At 37.6% G+C, this 23,210-nt stretch overlaps 1 protein-coding gene across 8 annotated transcripts in view; it reads right to left on the minus strand.

Annotated features, from left to right (window-relative positions):
- magixb (MAGI family member, X-linked b) overlaps nt 1-23,210 on the minus strand; it is a 102,061-nt gene that overhangs the window by 22,580 nt on the left and 56,271 nt on the right. For 5 of the 8 annotated variants that reach the window (XM_077224352.1, XM_077224351.1, XM_077224354.1 and 2 more), the window contains 8 exons: nt 13,433-13,616; nt 12,444-12,514; nt 10,269-10,334; nt 9,831-9,998; nt 8,213-8,747; nt 6,531-7,071; nt 6,376-6,439; nt 5,404-5,784 (listed from right to left, as the gene is read on the minus strand). In XM_077224352.1, coding sequence (XP_077080467.1) covers nt 5,404-5,784; nt 6,376-6,439; nt 6,531-7,071; nt 8,213-8,747; nt 9,831-9,998; nt 10,269-10,334; nt 12,444-12,514; nt 13,433-13,616 — 2,010 coding nt within the window. The remainder of the gene's footprint in view (nt 1-5,403; nt 5,785-6,375; nt 6,440-6,530; nt 7,072-8,212; nt 8,748-9,830; nt 9,999-10,268; nt 10,335-12,443; nt 12,515-13,432; nt 13,617-23,210) is intronic. The other 3 variants (XM_077224353.1, XM_077224355.1, XM_077224350.1) reach the window with 1 other exon arrangement.

Genomic DNA, 23,210 nt, shown 5'->3' on the forward strand with positions numbered 1-23,210 from the left:
CAGCAAAAGCTCCCCAAACTAATTTTGAGAGGTCAAAAACACACGTTACAAAACAACAATAAAATATTTTGTGTAATTACTTTCTATAAAGATATATAATAAAGATTTGATTTTTACATACACAAAATACACACACAACTTTGTTTTTATTTTATGATGGTTTCCAATGATTTTAATTGTGTTTACTGAGCGAAAGAGATTTGTATACAGTAACAAACTGTATAAATTATTCCTCATCATATATCCGCATATCTATACCAAAACATATATAAACGCACTGCAGATATCTCCTGTCATAATTCAAATGAGCAGGCCATAGAGCCTATTAAACCACATAATAGTAAAGCACTACATATCTCTCCCATTTAAAACACTCTGCATCAGCACTGACATTCTCCCGACAGTAATATGACAGCTTGTCTTTTTAAGAAATAAGGGATGAAATCAAGTAATAGAAAAAACAAATATTTACGTTTGGAGTCCTTCACACTTTTCAAGGCAGACTGCAGTCTCTCCAGCATGGCTTGGTTTGTGTGTGTGTGTGTGTGTGTGTGTGTGTTAGTGTGTGTATGAGGAGGCAGGGTCCCGATCCCGGATCACACTCCGTTTAAATCCCCACACATGTGAGAGCGATCACGCGGAAGGGTCATAATGAGAAAACTAATGGAGGGCATAAACAGACCACTGAAGAGAACAAAACAGAACAGAACGAGCCTCTGTATCGCTGTGCGAGCGAACTGCTTTACTGTAGCGGGTTCATTTTCCTTTGGCATCTGGAGTCGGTGAATGAGAAGAGCGGGAGGGAGGCGGACAGGCAGAGAAAAGGAGGGAATAAAGACAGAGAGATGGAGATAAGAGGAGGGGCGATAAGAGAGCGAACGATTTAATCCTTGGACCACTGCAGAGCGGGGGTGCCGATCAGGGGAAGGGAGGGAGAGACAGAGAGAGAGAGAGAGAGAGAGAGAGAGAGAGAGAGAGAGAGAGAGAGAGAGAGAGAGAGAGAGAGAGAGAGAGAGAGAGAGAGAGACCTACATGCACATACAGTATATGTGTGTAATCTGACTTTGGGATTGCTGATGCATGCTGGTCAAGCCAATAAAAAGCATTTGAGGGATTTAAATTAATGCTGTATCAGTGCAATGAGCATATGACAACAGTGGTGCATCATTAAATAGAAAATATTTCATGTAATTATAGGGAAATTCGGCCAAAAAATTTCCATCCGAATTTCAAACCTGCATAACTTTCTTCTTATGTGGAACACAAAAGGTGAATTTCTGCGGGGGGAAAAAAATATTTATATGGAACTACAGGAGGTTCATGAATTGCTGGAAAGCTAATAATTAATTATCCCAAATGTAAAATTGCATGATAATCGTGATACAGCAGATACAGTGCGATTATCAAATGAAAAGATGACATTTAATGAAATAATACTATAGTCTGCAGCGCTGGGTTGTAACTGGTTACATGTAAAAAAATTAAGTAGCCTACTTCTAATTAGATTATATTAGGTTTTTTTTAAATCTCGTAATCAGACTACAGTTACTTTTTTATCAAAAAAAGTACTTCAAGTAAATATTTTATCACTAAGGAACTAAGGAGTTTGGCTGACAATTTACGGTAAACAGGAAAAGGACATTCTCAGCGTGAAATTATATAATTATATTTTAGAAATAATTTTGTTTCTTCAAATTTTAGTGTATGTTTATGGCATTATTATATTATTGTGTGTTACCCTGATGGTGTTGTTGTACCTTTGTGTGTATGACCCTGTGCACCTGTATTATTGTGGTGGTTATCAGAACATTTGATGCAGTAGATTCAATTGTCATATCATTTAATGAAATATACTGTTACAAATTGTAGAATATATACGGGTACCAATACATCCCATATACCTGAAACACTGTCACTGTAGTTTTTTTACGTGGAGTTTCTGGCAACCACAGGTGCCGTTTTTTAGTGTAAACACGATATTTACAGTGTACTCCATATTCAAATCTTCCGAAGCCATATTATAATTTGTGACAAATTCAACAAATTTGTATTTCGTTGTTCACTCAAAAACAGAGATTCAGCTAAGTGAAACACATTAATAACTAAACTGTAAAATCTATCCATCCCTCAGAGTTTTTGTATGGCCACAACTCTTGAACTTTTTGTGTTTCCCCTAAGTAACAAGTCATTTGGGTTTGGAAAAATCATAAAAGTGAATAACAGTTTTTGGGTGAACTGTCCCTTTAAGAGATCCACTGGCAGTGGCAAAACTAGGATAACCACTCTATTGATTCATTGATCTTTAACTCCCATGGTTTGCTTGCTGACATCATTCTTTCTCTCTTTATAATTCGTAGTGTCTTCCCTGACATTTCTTGTATCGACACCATCCATGAATTTTATATAGCTCTACAGTCATCAGCTGTACACACAAACACACACACCAGTGTTTCATCAGGCATCACAGTCTCAAGGCGAACTGTTTTATCTCCATACTGAGCCTTTAATTGCCAGCCATTAATGTACGGTACGTGTGTAGGAACACAAATAAGCAACTTTTTTTATTTTTTATTTTAGGGTATTTTCCAAATGCCTGGGAGAAAGAACAGGATCTAGCTTTGCCAATTTGAGAACAATAGCTTAACATAACCCATAACTACAATCAATCTATAGAATTAAAAAATGTAACAAATTGTCATATATAGTATCATATATAATCTCATTCATAATACTGTCATAATCTCAAATACTAACTTTGACACTAATTTAGACTCTGAGGTTGGGTAAAACACCAAGACAGCACTTTTTTCGAAGATTATGAAATCAAGTCATACAAAAGAGAAGCGTCTAAGATATTGATATACATGGAAACAGCTGTGACATGGGGACAGGCACTTTTTTAGATGCTCATGCTTTAGTGATGCCATGGCCTCAATAAAAACCAAAGGAACACTGAGCAAAATGAGGTCATTGTGGGCTTAGGTAGGGGAGAGTGGGAGGGTGAAGGAGGGGTGTGTGTATCTGGGCCTGACTGTTGGCAGGCCTCTGTCTCACTGTCAGTCAGTCAGCTTAATACAGCTGCCACTAAATAAGCCCAATTAGGCATATAACACAGTTTGTGGCTGCATTAAATGAATAACATGCATACTGTAAAGTACTTTTAACCAAAAACATTAAATAGCATGAAACTCCATGTAGTAGAAACTTCATTAATATAGAACGTTTGTGAATTTCCAATTACAAATACTGTTCAATATATATTTTGAACATATTCTTACAATTTGAAAATAGCTTTTTTTCTGTTTATATTTTAAAATTTAAATTATGCCTGTGATGGCAAAGCTGAATTTTCAGCATCATTACTCCAGTCTTCAGCATCACAGGATCCTTCAGAATCATTCAAATTTGCTGATTTGGTGATCAAGAAATATTTCTAATTATTATGGTGAAAAAGTTGTGCTGCTTAATATTTTTGAATTATATTGGAAATAGAAATATTAGGGTGAGATCTTCAAAGCTAGCTTCCTTGCTATTGCTAGCTTCTATGAAGTTGCACACTCTAGCTTTAAAGTCTTTGTTAATTATTATTGAACATGTTAACACTTTGGGGGTGACACATCACAGCATCTCACCTGGACCCCCAACACCGCATCACTTCCTGCGCTGGCTGAAAAGAGCAAGTCTCCCCCACCTATCCTCACCACATTCTACAGTGCCACCATTCAGAGTTTGCTGACCAGCTGCATCACTGTCTTCTTTATGATGTAGAAATGGATAAAACATGCCAATGATAATGGCAATTTGATGAGGATGTTTCTGATTGGGTGATTATTTCATTCAGATCATTAACCTTTTAACCAATCAGTATGACATCTTGAGTGGAACTTGTCAGCTGTTGTTCATTTTCTTTGTATGAGTTACTCAGTATGGAGATGTTTTCTGTTGCTTGTGGAGTGTTTCGTCAACAGAACAATCCAAAAAACACATTAAATAACAGTACAACCCACTGAAGAGAAGAATTTCTATAACTCAAAGCATCGCTTTCATTCCCGTTAAAAATCTAAGATGGTGCTGATGCGAATAAAGTAATTGAGTGAACGAGTAGGCTACACACAGGCGTTACAAACCATCCACCTGTGTTAAAACTCTCTCGTCTCTCTATGTGCCCTGGACACTTTAACATCCTCACTGCTACCCAGACTCACCAGGATAATACATGTGTACATACACTGCGGACTCACCTTGCACTGTCTCCAAGTTGCGCTGTTTGTCCTGAATGTCTTTTTTTGCACTACTGCACTACGTGTTGTTACAATCAAATTGATTTTGATTATGTATATGTATAGTTAGATTAAGTATATGTGTAGTTAGTATTTGTGTATAGTTAGATTATATATAGTAAAATTACGTTTTTCAATAGATTATCTATGTGTAGGTTTATACTTGTTTATTTGTTTATACTTCAACTCTTTATGTTTATATTAATGTTTAAATATGTAGCACCGCTACAGTGGACTACTGTAGTGTACGAATCCACTTTTGCTAGTTTAACGGCGGGAAAAATGGACGGTGCGCCTGGCGCATGATCTAAAGGGGTTGTCCTTATTCTCTTAATGAGTAATGGGTGTGCTTTGGGCGTAATGTGAAATAAACCAATCAGAGTCTTATCTCTCATTCCCTTTAAAATCAATTGCGCTCGCACCATGGTGGATTCGCTATTTACATAGCAGAATTTGCAAGTGGGAAAACTGAACGCTTCTCTAGCTAGGAAACATTTGCTTGTGCGCAAGGTTAAAGCGTGCGAGCAGACCATCTATGGGACAAAGTGTACGCACGTTGTGGACCCGCCTATAGTCGCACATTACTAACACGCTCTTTAAATAACAAAAAAAAAACATTGCACTTTTGACTTTAGTCCAGGTTTCAGTTGGTCAATGGCGCAGTTTATTTCAGTTGCCTCAAAATAGCATCGCACCAACAATGAGCCTGAACACACCTCGTTTTCAGACCAGCACGCCCTTGGGCACACAAATGGGTACAAATGCATTTGCTATCTAAACAATGTGGCGCAGGACGTGAAAATGATAACTGCATCGGGCTGAAACTAGCAAAAAAAAAAAAAACACTTGAGTCGAGCCTGGCACAGCATTGCGCCGGGTGTATGATAGGCCCTTATATCTCACTTGACTTGATTAGAGAGGACAGTTACTCAGAAGGACAAAATGATCAGTCTGGACTCAAACCTGCATCACCTGTATGAGCACAACACTCTTTTAAACTAAGTTAATCCTAACTTAGTTGTTCGATATAAAACTTGCATCATATATATATATCTTGCATTAAATGGTGATCTTGGTGCACTTGCAGGATATTGCATGGTGTTGGTGCATTACACATACTCACCTTTGACATTTTCCACATCCTGAGAGGCGATAACAAATCCAAAGCCTTCACCTGGCTTCCTCTTTAGCTCCACCTCATAACCCCGTAGCACAGGCTGCTCTTTCTGCTCTGTTCTTAATCTGGGACTGAGCACCGTCCCTCCTTCTTCCAAACTCATCCAATCACGTGGCTCAAGCGTGAGAGTGACAGGTACAGAATCCAGGAAGCTGGTGCTCTGGACCAATGAGGAGCGCACCAGCGCTGGAGAGGGCGGAGTGAGAGAGTTGCGTGATAATGGCATAGAGTCGATAGACAGAGGGACTTCCGAGTCAGAGGCGGACCGAGGAGGGGGAGGAGTTAGTCGCCGCACAGAATTAGGGGAATTGGAGAAATGTGAGGTGCCTACAATGAAAGGACAGAATTATTGATGAACAGGGATGAAGACTACACAATTGTTATGGATTTTCGCCAATCAAAAAATGATTTATTTAAACTTTATTTAAAAAAAATTAGTACATACAGTAGGGTTTAAAGTGTGAACGTTGAATTGAAAAATTAACATAAATATCTGAATGTCTATTTATTTGGTTTGCATCCTGACAGCAAGACTCATGAAATGAAAGATGCATGAAATCCAAAAGTTTAAGCAAAACCTGATGATCTCTAAAATAAAATAAAGGTAAAGGTATTTTATCTATTTCAGACAAACTTTTTATTTCTTCATTACAAAATAAAATAAATTAACAGAGCCTTTAAGGTTTTTATTCAGCCAATATATATTCAAAATATAAATAACTATTGTAGTGGCAACAATTTCTATATCACACCTACTGAGTATAATTTTATGGAGAATTATTTGAAAATATTCCAAATTTATCACATAATTAGTGACCTATAAATAGTGCAGAATATAAAATATTTCTTAGGCAATTTACATCATTCTAAATCCCAAAGCTGTGTTTATTTGAAAGTATAAATTAACATATAACTTACCCCCTCTGTAAACCAGCAGAATAACCTCCCCTTTTTTAGTGTGTTCTTGCAAAATCCTTTGGACCTTGAATAATAAACAAAAAGAATATATGTATATTAATAATAATTGTACACCATAACAAAAAAAAGTTGAATATCATCAGCTCTTTTTCTACCTGTGCAAAGCTGAGACTTTGTACATCTGCTCCATTGATCTTCACAATGGCATCTCCAGACTGCAGCCCATTACACTGTCTGTGGTCCCAGACTTTCTTCACAAGGGTCTGTCTGCCTCCATGACCTCCTGCCGTCACACTAAACCCCATATTGCTGCCTCTCTCGCATTTAGCCAAGGCAACAGGGACTAATTCCCCACTTCCCACCATTCCTCCAACTCCACTTCCGATCACAGCGCTCATGGCTCCAGGTGAAGGAATGCTGTTCGGGCTGCCGCTGCTGGCACTGGCTGTCCCGTTGAAGGTGAAGTAAGGCCCGTCTGAATGGGTGCTGCTAGGTGGGGTTAGCAGTGTATTTTGTGGTTTACGGAGATGGGAGTAGCGCCTTCCTCCTCCAGGAGAGTAAGGGACGGGATCCGGACTTAGTTCTGTGTGGGGTAGGGGCAATCGAGATATGGGCGGTGGAGTACTTGAGGAAAGGTCACTCTCAGAAGATTTGAAGGAGAGAGAGTTGTTGTTGTGGTTACGGATAAACGAGGCCCTGTGAAGATAAGAAGAGAAAGACCATGTGGTCAGGCAAAGCAAATCACTGTAGACATAATGTATCATAATCAGGGTTGGTAAGAACAGAATACATGTCAGTAACAACTTAAATGCTGGTAATCAGTTAGATTCAAACAGTATTTCGATTTAACAGCATTGAAACACTCTTATGATGTGTGTTACATTCCTCCTAGTAGACAGAGGGTGTTGTCAAGAACAACAACTGAAATCATTAAGGAACCTCAATTTTGGTAATTATAGTATCATTCTGCTCATAACAAAAAGGCTTTGACAGATCAAACAAGATTAAAGCAATATTTGGTTTGTCTGTGTTTTTATGCATTATTACAATGCTTTAGCAAAGACAGCTACAAATAATTTATTTTCTACCTCATTCCATGAAAAGAATCCACCTATGATCAGTAAAAAAAAGTTGATTTATATACTCATTGGGGTTTTGAGTAAATTTTGAGAAGCAGAAATAAGTTTAGCTTCATGCTAAGCTAAAGTGCTATTTCTAGTCCTTGCATGTACCTGATATCAGCTGCTATTACATGATAAAGTCTGTCAAGAAAAAATCCATTTCAGATCATAGATAGATTGATAATAGTAAAAAAAAGTTTCTTGAGACCCAAATCAGCATATTAGAAAGTTTTCTGAAGGATCCTGTGACGCTGAATACAAATGATGCTGAAAATTCAGGTTTCAAACACAGTATTACATTACATTTTAAAATACCTTAAAACAAAACAAAACAACTTAAAAAGTCATTTTAAATTCTAAAATGATTTCACAATATTACTGTTTTAATGTATTTTTGATCTAATACGTGCAGCTTTGGTGAGCATAAAAGACTTCAAAAACATCTTTAAAAATCTTCCCCACCCCAACCTTTTGAACAGTAATATATGATGATTTGATACATGGGTAATATTCCAAAAATTCTTGATCAGTAAAAACCCTTAAAAGAAAATAAATGTACAGTTAAGAAACAGTGGCAGATTTTTTTCATTTGTTTATACTTAAAACGAGTCAAATAAGCAATCTAACAAAATGTTACAGATTACATTTTACAGCATGCATTCTATAATCTAACCCTGATCATAGCAGTGACAATATAACATATCAAATCCTTTCACCTATGTGATCCAATCGCGGACACCACCTCACTGTCACTCTGGCTGGCTAGTTCTGCACTCTGTAACCTCCTTATGCTTCTTGCAGTGTGTGGCGGTCTCAGGAATCCACTCCCATACCCGTTAGAGTACTGGCATGATGATGGAGGTCTTTTAGGTGAAGCAATCGGAGGTGAATTACCATTAGCATCCAGACTGAACCTTGATGCCCGTACTCTGAGATTCCTTGAGGACCCCCTCTCAAATTCAGACCACATGGGACCATTGTGGTTGAGGTGTAGCTGTGCGTATGGGAGAGGGGCCTGGGCCTGGGGTTGGGTGGTGGTTGGTGGAGGTAGATGTAGTGACTGGTCTTGGGAAGCGATTAGCCTAGAATTGGGCATCTTCGGGCAGCCGTCAGAGTTATAGAGCATAGGGTAGCCCCTTCGGACTACAACATCCACAGTATGACCCACCGGTATGGCTTTCAACATTTCCACTACCTCTTTGTGAAAGAAGCCGAGCACACAGGTATCATTGATGTACACCAGAATGTCCGCTGGAAAAAAGGCAAGAGATGGAACGTGTTAAATTGCATGCAATTCATAATATGAAAGTTAACCTAAGTTCAAAACTATTTAACTAAATAAGACAGAGAGTTTGGAGCCCAAGGCTCATCGATGCAAAAGGGCAACGAAGGCTATCCCGTCTGGTCCGAGCAAAGAGAAGGTCTACTATGGCTGAAATTTTCATGATGGTTATGGAAGGAATGTGTCACAACACACTCTGCTGCATATGGGGCTGTGTAGCCGAAGACCAATCAGAGCGCCTATGATGACTCCTTTACACCAACAAAAGTATCTACAATGGGCACACGAGCCTCGTAACTGGACCTTGGAGCAGTGGAAGAAGGTCTCCTAGTCCGATAAGTCCTGTTTTCTTTTATATCAGGTGGACGGTCGTGTACGTATGTGCCATTTACTTGGGGAAGTAATGGCGCCAGGATGAACTGTGGTATGGCGGCAAGCCATAGGAGGGAGTGGGATGCTCTGGGCAATGTTTTGATGGGAAACCCCGGGTCCGGCCATTCCCGTGGACGTAAATTTGACATGTGCCACCTACCTAAACATTGGCGTAGACCAGGTACACCCCTTCATGACAATGGTGTTCCCTGGTGGAATTGGCCTCTTTCAGCAGGATAATGCACCCTGCCACACTGCACACATTGTTAGGAATGGCTTGAGGAACATAATCGAGAGTTTAAGGTGTTGTTCTGGCCACCAAATTCCCCAGATCTCAATCCAATTGAGCATCTGTGGGATGTGCAGGACCAATTTAAGATTGAACATGCATATATTTCTATGTCTGTGTGTAATAGCGAAGTAAGAGAGAGCGTGTTCGTAATTTCACATTTTATTATAAATGTGTGTGTTGGCAGTGAGTGATAGCTGGATTACTCCATGCAGGCCATTAGGATTAGAGGGAGATCGAGACTCTCGTTCTACAGGATCACACAATCACAACACTAATCCACAGTGGGACGGAAAGTGTAATATAGAAGAAGAGAGAAAGATAGTAGCAACCTATATATAAAACATAGCCCTCTACCGCAGTGGGCGGCTGAAGAGAGATGAGGTGTTACCTGTGTTAAGTGTTGAAGGTCCTCCGGGGGTGATGCTGTAAATCTGCAGGAACTCCCTCCGCCTGCTGCCTCCCACTATGTTGAAGCCGAAGCCCCGTGGACCCTTCACCAAACGAGTGTGAACCGAGAAGCCTCTCAATTCACCTGGCTGGTCTGTAAACTCTGCCACTACAAAGCACAAACCCAGAGAAAGAAGATGGTGAGAGGTTTAAATACGATGACAGACAGATTATTTAGAAAATTTAACCCATTAAGAGTGAAGAAAAGAAGCAATGATTAACCTTACAAAAGATGGATGGTGAAAGGTAAAGACAAATAGGACATTTTTCCAGGGACAAGTGAATCTAAATACTGTCCCGCTAGCTCAACATGATGCTAGCACTGCTAAGATCATGGAATCAAATCCAAGGGAACACACAAACTGACAAAAATGTATACCTTGAATGCACTGTAAGTAGCTTTGTAAGTCTGAAAGTGTCTGCCAAATGCATGAATTTGAAATGTCTGAAGGAAAAGAGAGGTAGAAGTACAGACAGAGGTAAGCATTTGCATGTTTGAGCACATACTGTTCAAGCGTATGTTAAACAGCAGATTCACATGCAGCACTTTACAGCACAAAATGTAAAAACATAACCACCTAAAGCAGGCATGGTATTTTGAAGCTGTAATGACTTGTTCTTATAACCTAAAGTATTTACATTTATACCACCCTCTACAGTTAGCAACAATGTACTGCATCTTACAAACAGACTTCAAAGCAATAACTTTGTACAATTTTAGTATTCTTTTCTTATTAAAGAATACAAAAGCACTGAAGAGTATAATACTGGTATTTCAGATGATTTATAGGCATTTTATTTTATTTATTATTATTTTAAGTTTATTAGATTTTTTATAATCTTTTTTAAGTTTATATATATATATGATATAATTAAATGTACAGTTTATAAAATAAATGTCTAAAATTATTTATCTGGACAGCAGGCTTGTCATGACATAAGAATTCAATTAAAGAAAAAATAACATAAAAAGTAAACAATGTTACTTATTTCCAATGTTATTTCTAATCCAATCTAAAAAGGGTTTGTGTCTTCAGTTCTTTGTAATTTCATGGAAATAATGACCAGTACATTCTTCAAAACCTCATTTGTATTTACACATCATGTTATACAAGCATAGATAAACAGATACTTAACCTTAAATACTTAGAAAAAGATATTTTAAAAAGTTTGCATGTGCGTTTTTTTGTTAAGTATCATATTTGATACATCAGACCTTTATGATTCATATTGTATGATATAGGAGAATTTGGATCTTATACTTGAGAAGAAAAAACACATCAATCTTATTCAGTGACCCAAACTGAGCAAAAATATGCAATTTGGTGCATTTGTTGATATTTATATGGGAAAAAAGTATGATGAAATTCTGATAGCTTGTAATAAGATGTTCTGTATAACAGTATAGCAGATTATTTACATTACTTACATCATTCTATAACTCCTGATAATATGTTTTAGTAAGATTATTTTTAAATGCTCAGTTTTACGATCAAAGCTCTGCAGTTTTTTATTGTGTGTGTGTGGGGGGGGGGGGGGGGGGAGCAATACAATGATGATTGAGGGATGAACAAATTAACATACCTCAAAAGCCTGATGCATCATATTTGATACTCACATTTTTATATGATTTAAAAAAAAATTGTACGAATAATCAAGTAAACCTAAGTTGCTTCAGCTAGTAAATTATCATCTTGAGATACTACTAACAATATAGTTATGTTATTTTTACATTTATTTTATAAAATCAGTATAGATTTTACAGCAGAGAGACGAGTACTACAGCCTAAAGAAGGGCATTTTTAGAAATATACTAAAAGGCATTTTACTTGCTAAAAAGTATCATATCTTGCAAATAACTATCAATCAGATTTCAGCAAAATCTTGATGACTTAGAAAAATTGTGTATCACAAATGATACAGTAGGCTTATACTTGGGTTAAGAACATGTTAAATCTTACATACATGGGTAGTTTTAAAATATACACAAATTTCACTACCTGAAATGATCAACTGTAGAAATAACCAGAATGGGCCTACCTTACAAACATTTTTGAATAGCTTTTTTAAAACGGAAATATGTTTTGCTCATGGGTGATATTTCATGTATGGTAAGCTTCAATGATGATTAAAAGTGCAATTTTTGTTTTTAACCATTTGGCATAAAAATCACACTGTGACAGCCCTATATATATATATATATATATATATATATATTTATTTATTTATTTATTATATACCCATCCAAAAGACACCTCACTTATTTTTTATCAAGCAAATATCCTAATAGCTGCATGAACATCTGTCTTTCAATCAGGTATATCGGTCAGTCGCCCCTCTCCGCACCACAGGAAGTAGTGCATTTACAAGATAATAAAAACTCTACATAAAAAAAAGTGTGGACTAGAACTTTTATACAGTGCATATACTAAATATTAATTGTTATTTACATCTAAAACTGTAAGACTTAAACCCTAATAGAAACAGAATAGAAATATAAATAGAATTAGAATTAGAATAGAATAGAATAGAATAGAATAGAATAGAATCTTACATTCTGACATACAGACATTCTCTCTGCTGTGAGTTGGGCGATTAAGCCAAGAGGATGGCTTTAGATGATGGCTGCAGGACAAACACATAACACAAGATGTCAGTGTTGTCATTTAAAACACCACTGTGCATGACTGTAAGCAGTTCTACTCAATTAAAATATCACACTTAAAATAATTGTGTTGCTAATACATGTATGGCAGGTTTTTAGTTATGACCTTGTTTTATCGACTGCGTAATAAAAAAGCAGCTAATCATGTACTTGTGCATAGTTAAGATAGCAAAAAAGTCTTACATTTTTAAATGGGAGGACAAAATATTTCCATATCTCTTGATGTCAAAATCCAATCAGACTCTACCATACTGTACTGCAAATTCATCGGTGTCTTAATTGAAGCCAAATTATATAGATGTCAATCAGCAAAGGTTGTGTGACATTCCCTCATCATCAAAACCAAGATCAAAGATACGCAAGGTCAATATAATATGACTCAAACTGCATTAAAACAAACAGATTTGCATTTAAGAGACTTTTAGTAATTCAACAAACATATTTGGGTCACACTTTATATTAGTCTTTAACTACCGTATACATACTACTATAGTTACAATGTACTGAGTGTGTTCATGTTGTATTGCAAAACACTTTTTCTGCTTTTGAGCTGGGGTACAAGTAAAGCTCGGGACATGTTTTGTGGTATGGTTAGGTTTAAAGGTGGTTTGAGAGGTAAGGGAAGGCTCACTAGTGTAATATGAAGAAGAATCCAATTTTGGGGCCACTTGTTAGCAAAAAACAGTTTTGGACCCCATTTATGCTTTGCATTTTTGGATGAACTATCCCTTGATTCTATTGTAAAATCAATAGAATCAAGAGATTCAATAGGGTCCTGAAGTAAAGCCAGCTGTGTTTTTAGTGTTCTTAATCTTGTGGTCTATAGCCTAGGGATTAACACAGTATAAATCATTCATAGTGATCATTTATCTTCTTACTCTTTGTAATAGGCATTCCCTGAGTCGCTGTACATCAACTCCCAGTTTTCCGACCCTGTCACCCGTGCTCCTCTACGAGGTCCGAGCCCATTCTCCAAGGCACTGCCGTCTCCTCCACTTGAGTTTCGTGATTGGCTGGGGGATGATGTGGGGACGGGGGCACTGCTCGCCCCAAGCGAACCACCTAAAACACCAATGAAGAGAAAAAAAGACTTCAGAAATAACACGGCTTACTGAAACACAAAGACTATTCTGTCTGAGAGCTTCCATTTGAACATTCATTGAATTATTATTCATAGTCATTCTCTTTTCTATTTAGTACTAAATGGGTTTATTTCTCCTATTGGACACATGAAAGCAAGAACAGCAAAAATAAACTATTATTGTGCATTACCATTATTTAGGTTTCTATTTATAGTTTGCTATTTACATTTTCATTATGTCACCTGAGTTTGCGTGTGTGTGTGTGTGTGTGTGTGTGTGTGTGTGTGTAGTTCAGGTACACTCTACGGTATGGGGACAAAATGTCCCTACAAAGATGGCAATTTCCAAAATCCTTTTCTTTTTTTGGTCACAAACAGCTTATGTGTTTTCGGAAAACAGCTTATAAATCATACTAAGTGTTGTTTTCTGAAAATTTAAAAAGGTGTAGGTTTAGGGGTAGGGTTAGGGGATAGGATAAACAGTTTGTACAGTATAAAAATCATTATGTCTATGGAATGCCCCCATAAAGCATTAAAACTCAACGTACGTGTCAGCTAAATACGTTTACAATACTATAACTGCTGAACTGATCAAATAGTGTTTAATTCAGCAATTAGAAATTAACTCAGTAATTAGACAGAGCACATCATTTTCAATCTGACCCATTGCCACAAGTGTATAAAATTAAGCACCCATCCAGACAGTCTGCTTTTACAAATATTTGTGGAAAAAAGGGTCGTTCTCAAGAGCTCAGTGAATTCAAGTGTGGTACTGTAATAGGCTGATACCTATCGCACCTTTGCGATAAGTCCGTTCATGAAATTTCATCCCTGCTAGATATTCCATGGTCAACTGTAAGTGGTATTATTTGAAAGTGGAAGCATTTAGGAACAGCAGCCACTCAGCCATGAAGCAGAAGACCACGTAAAGTCACAGAGTGGCGTAAACTTCATCAACACTCTGCTGATTCCATAGCTGAAGTGTTCCAAACTTCCACTGGCATTAATACCAGCACAAAAACTGTGCGGCGGGAGCTTCATGGAATGGGTTTCCATGGCCGAGCAGCAGCATGCAAGCCTCACATCACAAGTACAATGCCAAGCATCAGATGAAGTGGTGTAAAGCACGGCACCACTGGACTATGGAGCTGTGGAAATGTGTTCTGTGGAGTGATGAATCACGCTTCTCTGTTTGGCAGTCTGATGAGAGAGTCTGGGTTTGGCAGATGCCAGGAAAACACTACCTACAGTATCTTGACTGCATTGTGCCAAATGGTAAGTAAGTTTGGTGGAGGAGGGATAAAGATTTGGGGCTGTTTTTCAGATGTTAGCTATAGGGCCCTTACTTCTGGTGAAGGAAACTCTTAATGGTTCAACATACCTCGATATTTTGGACAATGCAATGCTTCCAACTTTGTGGGCACAGTTTAGGGAAGGCCCTTTTCTATTCCAGCATGACCGTGCCCCAGAGCACAAAGGAAGCTCCATAAATACATGGTTGGATGAGTTTGGTGTTGAAGAACTTGAATGGCCCACAGAGAGCCCTGACCTCGACCCCATCGAACAACCCATGGGATGAACCAGGACAGAGATTGCAAACCAGGCCTTTTCGTCCAACTTCAGTGCCTGACCTCACATATGCTCTACTGGATCAAAGGGCAAAAAAATCCCACAGAAACACTCAAAAATCTTGTGGAAAGCCTTCCCAGAAGAGTGGAAGCTGTTATAGCTGCAATTCTAAGAATGCAATGTCATTGAAGTCCCTGTAGCTGTAATTTTACATGACAGCCATCGGCACAGATCCTCAGCAAAGACCACGAGAACCAGACAAGTCCTCTGAACCTATGACTAGCTCGGTGTCCATACTGGCGTGATGAATCCTATCTTCAACCAAAGGAACTTGATGAAATATTTGAATGCTACCGATCCACAATATAATTATGACTTATGCGGCCTGAATCATAATGACACTGTGTTCGTTCATTTGCACTGACACTATGGGATGACAACGGAACTGAGCTAGACGATGACACCATTCTGCAGAACTGCTTTATAGATGAAATGAACTAATTTAATAATTGATGATCTTCACAACGGAACTGAATCAACACTGAACTGACATCAGCTGAACTATGACATTATTTTCTTTTAGAGCTGCTGTACAGCCGAAATAAACTGTTTGCATCATTGTTTAATTTTCCTGTTATCACTGTAAAGCTGTAAACTTTTTACACTGAAAAACATATTACAAAAACATGTTTAAAAAAATAATGATTAAGGTAAGGAAAACAGTGTTTATCACTATATCAGTAATCAAGTGTATTCCATACATATAAAATAGCAGGTTCACTATGGTGATTAAATGTTTGTCATTCCCAAAACAAAACTTTGTAACTAAAAAGCAATACCAAGTTTTCCTCATTCATTCTAAAGGAAATCGCTTCAGTGTCAATTGTGTAATGTACTGTGCGCAGGGTTCAGCATCTAAGAGACAGAGACTGCATTGAATCCATAGAGGCAGATCGGTATGTTGATTGGCTTCAATGTCATGCTTTTATCGATGCCTCTGTCATCTATGCCACTACCCATGGGGTGAAGACACCAGGGCTTGACAAAAGTGCACAGACAAACAAAACCCAAGTGAACTTATGAAAGAGTTGACTGGACAGTTTTGTCGGCTTGTAGTCTGAACTCTGAAATGTCTTGTCTTCTGACATTTATTGTTGCTTCATAGCATAAGTAAGTAGTGATGCACTGAAATAAATTTTTCACTGAAACACCAAAACTGAAATTACAAATTTAACTGAAAAACAAACATACATTTTGGGTAATAACTTTCAGGTAATTGGATAATTGTATGCTAGTCAGGGTGTTGTGTTGTCTGGTGATTAATTAAACTAGTCGTAGTAAAGTTCTTCGGGAACCTGCAACATCTCTGTTTTACAAATTTTACATAGTGCTACTTCAGGATCCTTTTTGGGGACAGTGAAAAACGTTGTCACTGCTGACATGTTTATTTTATCCATGTTGTGAGCACCAAATAGACACTGACACAGTCAAAGATGGACATCATCGCTGAAGCGCATATTAAATGTCATTGTTTTGGACAATGGTTTCAGTCCTCCAATTGGGTTTTCTGTACTTGCAGATATATAATATCAAGTGTACTTAAAGAGAGCACACTTTCATGTCAGTGTTTAGTACAAAAGTGCACTTTGTAATAATGTCACATTGAAAGTTTTTTCTTTAAAGTACATTTTAAATCATTACGGTTTAATAATCTTTTGTTGTGCCTTAAAGAATTATGTGTTTACTAGCATACTAAAGCGCATGTAAAGTGCTTGAATTTAACTGTGTTCAGAGAATTAATATTACATTCATGAACTGCATTTGTTTTATATATTTTTTTTATAATGTTTTCTGAGGTCCACTTATAATGTTATCAAGATATTTACATTTAAAAAAATCCTAATTTAGACGAAATAAGCTATTTTCTATCCTGTTTTTGACTCTCTTTCAAACACTCCGTTTTGATGGACGTGTCGCATTCAAGGCTTGGAAGTAAACGTCCACTGCTATGATTGCTTAACAGTTTTGCCAATTTAAAAAAAAAATATTCATTTTTTATTCATGACCCCTTTAAAGTCAATATAGTTTAAAAAAAACATCATTAAAAATGCATCATTACAAATATATTTGAATACATGACACAAGTTTTAAATAGAAATTCCATTACAGTATATTTTACTTATATTAAAGTATATTAATGTATATAAATGTCAGCACACTTTAACCATATTTCAAAGACAATAGAAGTAATCATGAAATTAAATTTCATGTATTTTAAATATTTAAATTTAAACAACATGCAATTAAGTGTCCAAAACATTACATTTAGTTCACACTTAAGTATATTCTTTTTAAGTATATCATTTCCATAACAACTGCTCTTTTTAAAAGTGAGCTAAATGGTAAGCTAACTTTAAACATTTTTTTGTACATTTATAATGTGTAACCCACACCAACTTAAAAGCCATTGCCCGTATAGAACCGGCTTCACAATCATCCACAGAAAAAGCTGTTTGGCCATTAAACTGAACCGGTCTCTCATTCAACAACTATTCATTAATATAAAGACATCCTCTTATATCACCTGAAATACCATATTGCTAGTATACAAATGAAGGATCCCCAGCTGGGACATGAACATCTGCAACCTGCACTCTGTATTGAGGTAATTAGCATATCCCCACTAGAATCATAAGCCCTGCTGCAAACAAACATATACACCCTTGGCTGTGGTGTCATACAAACACACTCTATCTGCTTTAACAGCACTGACGTTCAGCAGGAGGGGGATTATACCATGAACTCTGACATACAGATGCTATTTTAGTCATCATGATGGATATGGCCATAAATTATTTCATATTTATACCATATATTACAGTATATTCAATATAGTTTATGTACAGGAGAAAAAAAAAGTAAGTGTTAGAGTAAATTGACATTTATGCATTTGGAAGATGATTTTAACCAAAGTGACTTACATTTATCAGTACAATACAGTACATTCCCTGAGAATTGAACCCATGAAGTTTGCATTTGAAATTTCAATTTACCTCTTAATGTTAAGTGTAAATCAAATTGTTAAATCTGTTTTAAGGTACACTATGTATCTTTTAGTACTTAAAAAACAAAACTGCATGCATTTTGTTGATAAACGTTGGTTGTGCTTTGGCTCTGTGACTGCGTGCGGATGAATAATGTTATCCTTTACTGCTCATAAAACATTCACTACTAGGCTTAAGAGATATAACCAATTTAGATGAAAGGATCTCAAGCTGATTAGCTGAAGTTTAGCCATCTTTACATCACTTTTACAAAATGTCAAATCCATCAGTTCTCACCATCTCCGAAAAGCAATGCTAATGTTGATTCTCGTTTTATTACAAGCTATATACAGTTTTGTTTTATTTAGTAAACTCTCCTCTCTTCAGTGTTTTTTTTTTTTAAATGGGTGATTCCACTGAGGTTGGAGATTTAGCTTCTCCATGTCGACCTTCTACCTTCTGCCACTCCCAAGCCATACACACGTCAAAGTAGTCAGAGAACCCTTTCTCTATTTACGGATATGACGAGACACGCACAGGCGAGTCACGTGTGTACACAATTTCCAGTGAAAACCATACAGTCATGTCTAAATAAACACTTATAATAGGCTTGTCATAGTGAATCAGGGTAAGACAAAAACACCGTTTTGGAAGATGGATTGATTATGAAAGGACTCATTTAAATTTCGTTAATTTTTAACAAATAAAAAGTTACCTAGTGTACCTTTGTCACGATTGCCTTGTCTCTGTTTTCATGGACTCTTATTTTGATAATCTTTTGTCTTCTTGTGCCTATGTTCATTTCCAGTTTCCTGTGTTTCCATTGCTGTTAGTTTCTATAGTTAACCTTGTTTATAACCATGTCAACTAATCACCTGCACCTGTCTATCATTAGTCCCTTGTTGTCATCTGTATTTAACTCCTCTTTTCATTGTCTTGTGTTAACATTTTGAGCTGGTATTTCTCGTTATTGTTCCTTGGGTTTTAAATGTGATTTTATCGTTCATCTGCTTCAAGCCTCTTGAATCTGGATTAACAAGTCAAGCCAGTATACGTGACGACCTTTAGGATACTGGAAAAGTCATAAAATAAAACATACCCAGACAAACATAATCCAGGCAGTGGTGCCATCTTTTTCAAGGTGAGAGCATCCATGCCCTGTGAAGTATGTAGGTCAGAATAGTATCCTCACAAATGTGTGGCTGGTGGGCAGATTGCAGTAAGCACATATGGTTGACATATGGCACATATGACTAGGATCTGAGCTATTCAAGTCTCTCAAAGGTCTTCACAACTAGTTAGCAGTCTTGGGAAAGTTGGTGCTCTCATTTTGTTGCAAAAGAAACAGTGGCAAAGCTATTTTTTTATGGATTTCAGGGGGAAACAGGCTTAGATTGATCCCATATTGACCTTTTGTTTGCTCTAAAAGCAACATTTTTTGCACTTTGTCTATCTTCAAAACCCAACATGTATACAAGTCATGTGTACTTCAATCATGCATTTGAACCAGAAAAAAATAGACATTCAAATGATCAAATCCGTGGGTTTAATAACAGGATAATCCTGTGTAATGACGTGACAAGCCTCTGTGATATATTGTGTTTTGTGACCACACAGTCCCCTCAGATCCAAATGTCAGAGAAAGGTGGAATAATAATAAATGACAAGAAAACCTGAAATACAACAAAAGGCATGCAGGTTTGTAGGCTTCTCAAGAAGAAAGAGAATATGTTAGGGCTGACAATAGAGAGGGATAAAAGAGACTGAAAAAGCTGGCTATATTCTATTGTTTGCCTGGTAACTACTCTGCTGTCACTTTGAGCATGAAAGACAAGAGAAAAACTGGCTATTTTTATGTCACAAAAATTACCGCCACACTTTTGGACTTGTATGTTTTAGCTTTAAAACACGGTTGTTCCCGTATACAAAAAGAAAGATAAACTGGATTGCAATAACTACAGAGGCATACGCCTGTTATGCCACAGTTGCAAGATCATCACAAAAATAATTATGGAAAGAATAAAGAAGAAAAGAATTCCTTTCCGAAGAACAGGCCGGGCTTCAGAACATCACGGAGCACATGGACCAAATATTCACGCTCCGACTGTCACGAACACACACACAGGAAATGTAAGATCCAATAGCAATTCATTGGGGTAATCATAATCCAAATCAGGCAAAAGGTCAAAATCCAACAAAGGCAGTCCAGAAAACACGAAACAGTACAGGCATGGAAACATGGAAGTGCACGGACATCAAACAAGGACTCCATGACAAACACTGACACAGACAGGGTATAAAACAAAGAACTAACAATGAATAACAGGTAACAGCTGGGTACAATGATGACGGGGAACAGCTGAGTGCAATGAACAGTGATTGGTACAGACAAGGATTGTGGGGTATGCAGTTCCAGAGTGAATGGTGACAGTATGGGGAAGAGACCTCTAGTGGACACCCGGGGAACACAAACCAGACACTGTGACACCGACAATTAGCTGAGAAGTCTACTGACTTCAGCAAGGACTTATTTGTATGCTATGTAGACTTTAAAAAGGATTTGATAGCGTGTGGAGAGCTGGATTGTGGAATGTGACGAGGAGATTAGGATACCCAGGAAAAAGTTGTCAGAATATTAGAGAGTCTATATAAAGGTATATTCAGTGCTGTAAGAAAAGGTGCTGATGTGACTGAATGGTTCGAAACAATAGTAGGAGTACTACAGGGCTGCATGGTGTCTCCACTTCTTTTTTACATCTTTTTAGAGGTGTTCATGGCTAGTGCGCTGGAAGAGGCGAAGGAAGGAGCAGTCATGAATGGATGAATCATCAACAACCTCAGATTCGCGGACGACATTGCAGCTTTGGCAGAAAACCAGGATGACTTACAAGTAATGATCAACAGAATCATAGAGGAGAGTACAAGGATGGGCATGAAAGTCAACACAGGAAAGACACAAGTACAACATATTGGATGGGAAAAGACCAAAGTATTCATCCAAATAGAGAACCAGGAACTTAAGCAGGTAGAAGAATTTATGTATTTGGGAGGAGAGTGAGGACGCCTCTACAGAACAGGACCACAGAAGAAGAATTGGACTGTGGAATTGGAATTGGAAAATCCAAGGGGTGACAAGAAGAGACCGAATAAGAAACGTTGACATAAGTAGAGAGTTGATGGAAATTGATGTGGTGCAGCGAATTCAGAAAAAGAGGCTTGGATACTTTGGACACATGGTCCGAATGAAAACAGAATGAGTTTCAAATGTCACTCTATTCGGCCACGTCTACGGGACAAGGAGGAGAGGGCGACCAAAGAAAAGATGGTTCAACAACTTGGAAGAGGATCTGGCCAAAATGAGTCTGAACATCGTCGAGGCCTGCAGACTTGCAGCCTCTGACCGAAATGGATGGAAGGACTCCATGTTGGGGCTGTCGGAGCGTGGTCTACCATCGCCATGTCACACACACGTTTTAACTTGATCTGGTTCATTTTTAAGAATGGCATCACTTATCAAAATTGTGAAAATTTTCAAAAGCTAAATGACAAAGAAATTGGCTATTTTGTGTTTATAGCCCATATTATCATAGGTTAGAGGATTTGTGTCCATTCTGAGGTATAGTAATAGTACTTTGTAATTCAGACCACAAATGACAGCATTTCATAACTCAATTCAGGATCACCAGAATACAATGGAAAAACAGGGAGACGATGTGGTTTGAATCCTTTAAAAAATAAACGTTGTCCTTTAAAGGGTAACTAAACAATAAACAACTTTTTTTAGTTAATGATCTGTAAGAATGGAGCTTCATAAATGCTGTTCATTGATTCGAGTACATTTTTTGACATTTGGGTTTAAAGTGTTTTAATTCTAGAATATATGGTGTAAAAACGTCAGAGTGCTGCCCTCTTCAGGTTGAACGGTGGCTACTGCAGTTGAATCTTCCTATTAGAAGTTGTGGTACCCTCTGATGTCAGAGGGTACCAGCTTACCACGTCCTTGCCTACAGAGAGATGCATCTCAGGTGCACTCCCCCCCCTCCGCTGAGCTCTGCCCACTTTTCCAGCATTTTTCAAATATTGCTAGTGGGTGGAGTCAGGCTCTGACCAGGGGTTTATTTACCCTTTAAATTTAATAAAAAAAAAAAATCATAAATTATTTTGTTATATTGTCACACAAGTTGTAATCTTGCAGTCTGAATTTAATTAGATGACATGTTTGTACAGAAAAATGCACCTTTTGTGTTTGCAGTGCAGTTGTCCTCCCAGGCTTCACAAAAAACAACAACATAACACGCAATCAGGTGCTGTCACAAGGATGAAGATGAAGGTGAATTAAAAAAGGTTTCTATAAACAAAATGCAAGTAAAAAAAGTAACTGCGCGCGTGCGCGCGTGCATGCGTGCGTGCGTGCTTGCGTGCGTGCGTGCGTGCGTGCGTGCGTGCGTGTGTAACACAAACAACAACCTACAAACACAGAGTGAAGGTAAGGATCTTAAATACACAGTGATAATGAGGAGATGAGGAACAGGTGTGATGATCTGATGAGTGCACATGACAACTGATGAGTGGTGGGAAAAAAAAACACATGCGATGATTGAAAACAAACTGAAAGTCCATGAAAGTGAAACTAAAGATGAATAAGTCCCGATAACTGTGACAGGTGTAGTCCAATTTCATGACTCTATTGTTGCTTTTTGAATAGTTCAAAATGGTTCAAATCAAGTCGGTTTACAAATTACCAGAGCTGAATCAGCATGATGAATCCTTCACTTCCTCAATGAACTCACAAACTGAACTGCAAGTTAACGTTACTATAAGTAATCCTTAAAAATTCAGCAAGTTTTGCTTCAATGACTCATTCATATGACATTTAAAAGACAGACAATTGTCAAATCTGTTGGCCTACCACGGTTACTATTACAGTGCTTCTCTGACCAGAAATCAATCTGCACACATTTT

The sequence above is a fragment of the Siphateles boraxobius genome, unplaced genomic scaffold, assembly GCF_051911475.1.
Source record: "Siphateles boraxobius isolate OS27281-9 unplaced genomic scaffold, OSU_SipBor_1 9, whole genome shotgun sequence".
Taxonomy (NCBI): Eukaryota; Metazoa; Chordata; class Actinopteri; order Cypriniformes; family Leuciscidae; genus Siphateles; species Siphateles boraxobius.